This window comes from Vicia villosa, unplaced genomic scaffold (assembly GCF_029867415.1).
Source record: "Vicia villosa cultivar HV-30 ecotype Madison, WI unplaced genomic scaffold, Vvil1.0 ctg.000359F_1_1, whole genome shotgun sequence".
Lineage (NCBI taxonomy): Eukaryota > Viridiplantae > Streptophyta > Magnoliopsida > Fabales > Fabaceae > Vicia > Vicia villosa.
In genome coordinates, this window is record NW_026705162.1 from 67018 (window position 1) to 73480 (window position 6463).

At 33.5% G+C, this 6463-nt stretch overlaps 1 protein-coding gene across 1 annotated transcript; it reads left to right on the forward strand.

The window, feature by feature from the left end:
* Positions 1-549: 549 nt before the first annotated feature.
* LOC131627371 (vacuolar protein sorting-associated protein 9A-like) lies at positions 550-4817 on the forward strand. The gene is made up of 5 exons (XM_058898215.1): positions 550-729; positions 845-992; positions 1965-2135; positions 2921-3100; positions 3732-4817. Exons 1-5 carry the CDS (start codon positions 638-640, stop codon positions 4611-4613), a joined length of 1473 nt encoding a protein of 490 aa, XP_058754198.1. The 5' UTR covers positions 550-637; the 3' UTR covers positions 4614-4817.
* The last annotated feature ends 1646 nt before the right edge of the window (positions 4818-6463 follow it).

Here is a 6463-nt window from a genome sequence, read left to right on the forward strand (position 1 = left end):
AAAACACTGAGTTTTAAAATAAGGGTTATGATTCACCCTAATATTGATACGAAGATGCATTTCCGAATACATTTTTAGGTAAAATATAGTGGCTGACTCACGAAAGTATTAGATGTGTGTAATATAAATGCGGTTAGAAATACCATCTTCAAAATCTTAAAATATTTATGATTTTTTACTATGGTGAACCAGTATCCCTTAAAATATACAAAATAATGCCTAAAATCAAAATCGCCTTACAAGTCTAATCCCAATGTAACCAAAATGTTTTTGGACTCTTACCGAAATATATGAATGATTTTTAGTTTAAAAAAACACTTCTAAAGTTTTTTTTTTTTTTTTAAATTTTTTTGAAAAACAAAGTAAAATTTAGATAACCACGTCATTTTGAGTTTTTATTTTTTTTATTTATAGGAAAACAATTTGGGGCTTGCACCCTCTTCTGCACCAAAATAATAATAATAATAATAATAAAAAATAATAATAATAATAATAAAAAATAATAATAATAAATAATAATAATAATAATTTGAATGTCACATGTTTTAATTTTGGTAATTGTTTGTGTTGGATCCCCTCTCCGTGTCGGCATTGTCAACGAAGCCGAAGCTCCAACAGCACCCCAACCCACACAGCAATGGAAAACGCCGACGTTTTCTTAGGTTTACACGACTTCCTCGAGCGCATGCGCCAACCCGCCGCCGCCGATTTTGTCAAAGCAATCAAAAGGTCCGTCGTTCTTTTCACTCAATTTCAATCCAATCACTTCACTCTCGAATCGAAACCCTAATCAACTCACTGATAACTAACTAACTAACTATACACATTGTTATTTATTTCACAGTTTCATTGTTTCGTTCTCGAATAATGGACCCGATCCTGAGAGAGACAGTGGCGCCGTACAAGACTTTCTTGCTAATATGGAAGCTGCTTTCAAGGCTCATCCTCTTTGGTCTGGGTGCTCTGAGGATGAACTCGAAAGTGCCGGTGAAGTTAGTTTCTAATTGTTTTCATTTATTATATGCATATGCATTATTATTATTATCCATAAATTATGATGTTTAATAAATTTTTACATTAATTAACTAGCTTATTTACTCTACTATGAACTTAATGTGATTAGTAGTATTATATTTACATTGCAGTTTTGATCTCTGCCTTGTATGTTGGGATTATTGAACTGTGTTATCCTTTCTTAATTATGTTTTAAACCTGATTTTCCTTTCATGTACCAGTTTTGGAAGATATTTATTTATAGGATTTTGTTTTTCAAATATGGATTTTCTTTCTTTATAACACGAGTCGAGTGAAAAAGCGATTTTTGTGAGTAAAACTTAGAAATAACAAGTTAGTTAAGAATTTAGTTTGTTTAGTGTATAAATGATTATCCTTATAGTGCTAGATTTTTTTATTGCAAAAGATAAATTAGAATCTAATTGTTTTCATATAAGTAGTTTTCATAAGCTATCCAAGAGACCGTATGAAAATAAGTGGAAAATAGTTGATGAAGATGTTATAAGTTGTTTTCATAAGTTCTCCCAACAGTCTCCCAAGTACTATGTCAGTAGATAAACCCTGCAGAGCATATGAAAATAAGATGAATGATAACAACTAATGAACCTGTTATAAGTTGTTTCTATAAACGCTTCAAAAAAGTCTGACGAATGCTTATGCTAGTAGATAAGCTTAAAGAAGCCAATTTAAATAAACTCTCCTAGATAATTGGTTAGTTAGTGGGTGTCAGGAGATAGTTAGGAAAATAAGGCATGCTGCAGATAAAAACATATGGGTGATTAGAGAGCGGACAATCTTGTCATTTCAGGGTAATAGGCGAACACTCAAAGTGCTATCATTGTTTGTAATCCAACGAGATTCATGTTCATTTTCAGTGATAATATACCTGCAGGTTTAATCAATTTTGTATATTTGCTGATTGGTTTACCTTTTCTTAAAATCTTTCACAGGGTCTTGAGAAGTATGTCATGACGAAGTTGTTTGCCCGTGTGTTTGCTTCAATTCCAGATGATGTAAAACTTGATGACCAACTTTCAGAGAAGATGGCATTGATTCAACAGTTCATTCGACCAGAAAATTTGGACATCAAGCCAGCATTCCAGAATGAAACATCATGGTTGGTGAGTAATTAACTAAACATTCAAAACTGTTTCATCTATCTCTCTTTGCATAAAATTATGTCAACTGAGTACATGTTACTCACGATAACAATATTCTATCCTTTGAAAAAGGAGCACTAAGTATAACACTATAACTGCTGCTCAATTCTTATCGTGTCTCTAAATTTGGCTTTCAATCCAACTGTAAATTTTTTGGTGTTGTCCACAAACTAGCAACCAAACTTGTTGAGAAATACATAGTTGAATTCAAAATATGGAAACCCTATATAACAAATATCTTTTCTTGACACTGGACATTAGCACTATGGACAGTATTGTCTAAATTGATATAGTAAGGGTCCCTATTCTTATGATTCAAATTTAACTCATGATAAGTGGTGATGTATGTTTTCTCCATGTTTCACATAGTATGTGTATTTTCTTGGTCATCATTTCCATATGCCTTTTATTGATTGGTTCCTGGGTACTTTGGATTTCAACGATTTTAGATACATTGTTATTCGGTTTGTTTTAAGGCTTGATGGGTAACGTTCTTGATTGGCAAAGCTTTACATAAGAATCAATTTTCTCTTTGATGCATTGCATGGTTCTCACTCACTTCAATATTAGTTTGTATATAATGAATTTGTCCATTGCAGACAGAAATGCCATAAGAATTCTTCTGCTTCTGTCTTTTTTACTACAGCTTCGGGAACTAAACATTACGATTTTGACTTGTTTATGGTTTTCTCTATATTTTCTGCTTCCCTTAAATTTTATATTTTCTCTCATTCTTATTGCGACAGCTTGCACAGAAAGAGTTACAGAAGATCAACATGTACAAGGCACCCAGAGACAAACTTATCTGTATCCTAAACTGTTGCAAGGTTATTGGCAACTTGCTGCTCAATGCTTCTCTTGCTTCCAAAGATAATCCTCCTGGAGCCGATGAATTTCTTCCTGTGCTAATCTATGTTACTCTGAAGGTACAAACTCATTTTTGTATAACAAATACATACCTATGTACTTACCGGATGTAATTAATTTGGTTTCTAAAGATGGCGTTGTTACTTCCTGCACTTTAATAAATTATGGGTACGAGTTACGAATGTGCAGTGCTGCATCTATCATTTCCTTTGTTCTGTTATGCCACTTTGCTTTGTTTTACACTATCTGAACTCCACTTGTACAAATAAAACTTGTAATTCTGTAAAGTTCTGCAAAGTTTCTTGTAACATATTTACAAAATAATATTCGACATGTGTTTTGAAATATCGTTCTGCATACACTTGTCTATTCATCACAGCATGACCATATTTCCACAAACATGCATATGAGCATATCCTTTTTTGGGTGATGTTTGTTGCATTGTTATTTGCTTTAAAGAACTCTGTCTTTTGAACTGTGCATGGTGTCAAGGTTTATGAATTGTTCCATTGAAATATTTTGCCATCAAATTAGTTTTATGTTATTCTCTTTTATACTCGTTACTTTAAAGCAAAGCATCAATTATGCAGATGCAGCAGATTAACTAAATATTCATAAACTAGATGCCATTTTGATGCTGATATAGTTAATGTTAATTTTTTTAAGTCTTTGGTTGATAATACTGTGCAGGCAAACCCTCCACAACTGCACTCAAATCTTCTGTACATACAAAGGTTTAGACGCCAATCTCGATTGGTTGGGGAAGCATCATATTATTTTACAAACATGCTTTCAGCCGAAGCCTTCATCTCAAACATTGATGCAAAAGCCATTTCGATGGAAGAAACTGAGTTTGAGAGAAACATGGAATTTGCGCGTGCTCTTCTTTCAGGGCTTTCAGTTGATACACAAGATCCTAATTCACCTTATCAAAATCATGGACAGCATCCAAGATCAGACAAAAATAAAACTTTGAATGACAATAAGGACCCTGCATCACGAACTCCAACATCTGCTACTAAATTAGAAAGTAAGAAAGTGACTTTTGCAGATGAGTTATTGATCACAAAAGTTCCATCCCTCTCAGATTTGGAGAATAAAGGGGCAAGTATGATCATAAAGGAGGATAAGTTGAATGATGTTTTCAGGGAGTTTCCATATTTGTTTTCTAGTGTAGGTGATCTAACAGTAGGTGATGTCGAAGACCTTCTAAATAATTACAAACAATTAGTTTTCAAGTACGCGTGTCTTGCCAAAGGGTTAGGTGTCTCATCTACATCTCATAATCCATCCAATTCTCAAAATAATGCTCAAGACCATGCTGAAACCCTTTTCAAAGGGTTAGATGTCTCTTCTTCGTCTCATTTTTCATCCAATCCTCAAAATAATGCTCAAGACCATGTTGAAACCGCAATAGATTATTCAGGCGGAGGAAGACCTGTAGCTTCCAATGACAAATTCGAAAAATTGATTGATACATCAGAGGATAACTCAGATCCTGAGGAGAAAAATAGTGATTCAGGTTTGCCACAGGATGAGGCGGTTGCATCAGAGGATGGCGCTCCCTCTTAACTGATGTGAACTAGTTACAATTGTTTTGTCCCCCGACATATATACCCCTCTTTTTTTTCCACCTGTGCTCGTGTAAATTTATTTATGTTCTCTCCCTTGTGTGGTAAATGTCCTTTTGATAGGGATAGCAATACCATGACTACAATGTCCTCTGTAACATTATTCTCGAACAGATTTTATAATTCCTACTATTGAAATTTTGCATTTGGTTTTGCAGTGGATGAAAAATAATGTGCAGAGGTAAATCTAGTTTAGTTAGATTAAACCTGTATGCCAGGAATATTGATCATGGTGGTGAGGTAGTTGTGTGTAAATATAACCCACTTTTATCTGGTTTATGTCGGTCATCTTCATTTGGATATGGTGTCAAGACATCAAGAGTGGTGGTTCTTTACACTTTAACTATGTCTTACAAGCTACCACTGGTTAGACATGGTCAAATTACAACCACTTGCATGTTTTTGTGCACCATTTCATTTCATCAGGTTCAAACAATGGGAGGGGCAGTGAAACATGGAAATCAAGCCATTAGAGCTGGAAACCAAACCAGATCTTCCTGCCCCTACAGGTGCATGCTTCTTGCACCAACCATATCTAACCTTATCTCCAATCAATATGTATGTCATGCTCATGCATAACAATGTGAAACAAGAATATATATAATACTGAGTTTGAGACATGATTGCATATCCAAATCTAGTTGTTTTATTCCATGTTTGAACTTAAGGGGCCACCATATCAAGAAAATAGCTTATGCATAATATTATATGACAACGCTGGATAGCACCATTGCCTTGTCACTTGCTTGTGTATTCTTTATAATAAGTTTTATTCTCTTAATAATGCAGGAAGTATATGTATGGAGCCTCACCTTGTTGCCACCTTCTTTGTAAACCAAGTTATGGGCAAACTCTAAATGATTATATTGCGATTTTTTAGAATAGTAATCAAATTTTATTTTCTGTTGGAAAATCCCAAGGTTAAGTTTCTCTGTTATACGAACTAGTTCAGAATCAAATGAACTATGACCTGTCTGACCAACGTGCAGCTAAGCTTCTTGACATCTTCTAATGCTCATGATTCTCCTCACAACTAAATCTGACACTCTCTTCTAAAATTAAACAACACTCATCAATAGTGTTTTGGGTTTGAGGAAAAAGATAAATTTTTCGAAAAAAGCTCACACAATAACTTACAAATTCAAAAAAATCAAAATAAGAGTTTTCCTTCAAAGTTAATCTAAGAGAGAGTTTTTTTTTAAAGATTATTATGTGGATTATGCAAAAAAAAAAAGAGAGAAAAAAAAATAGTTTTCATAATATGTTAGGTATAAGCCACTAAAATAGAGTAAAAATGACACTTTCATTTGAGTCAAAGGTAAAAATATTGATTTGAATATAGTGAGAGAATGATTTGAGTCAAGATGAGAAAGAACATATTTTAGTTTGTTTGATTCAAATCAAACCATAGCATGACTCGAGTCAAGTGATTTGAGTCAAACCAAAGTAATATTCGAGTCATATTTCCAGTGAATAAATTACAAATGAAAATCTCGTCCAGAATTCGAGTCAAGCACCTTATGATTCGAGTTAAAGGAAACTGTGATTTGAGTCATGAATCCAGTGCTAAAATCCAATTTTTAAAACTTGCTCGTGATTTGAGTTACGACTTTTTCTAACTTGAGTCGTGTCCAAAAATAAATTTCTAAGAAAATAAATTTTTATGATTCTAATGACATTGGATTATGTTTAGTCAAAGACCATTTCTATGCATGCAAAAGACAAAGGGGTCCAACATGAAACAAATAATTAAGTAAAAGAACCACATGGTATAATTAAGCCTATATTTTA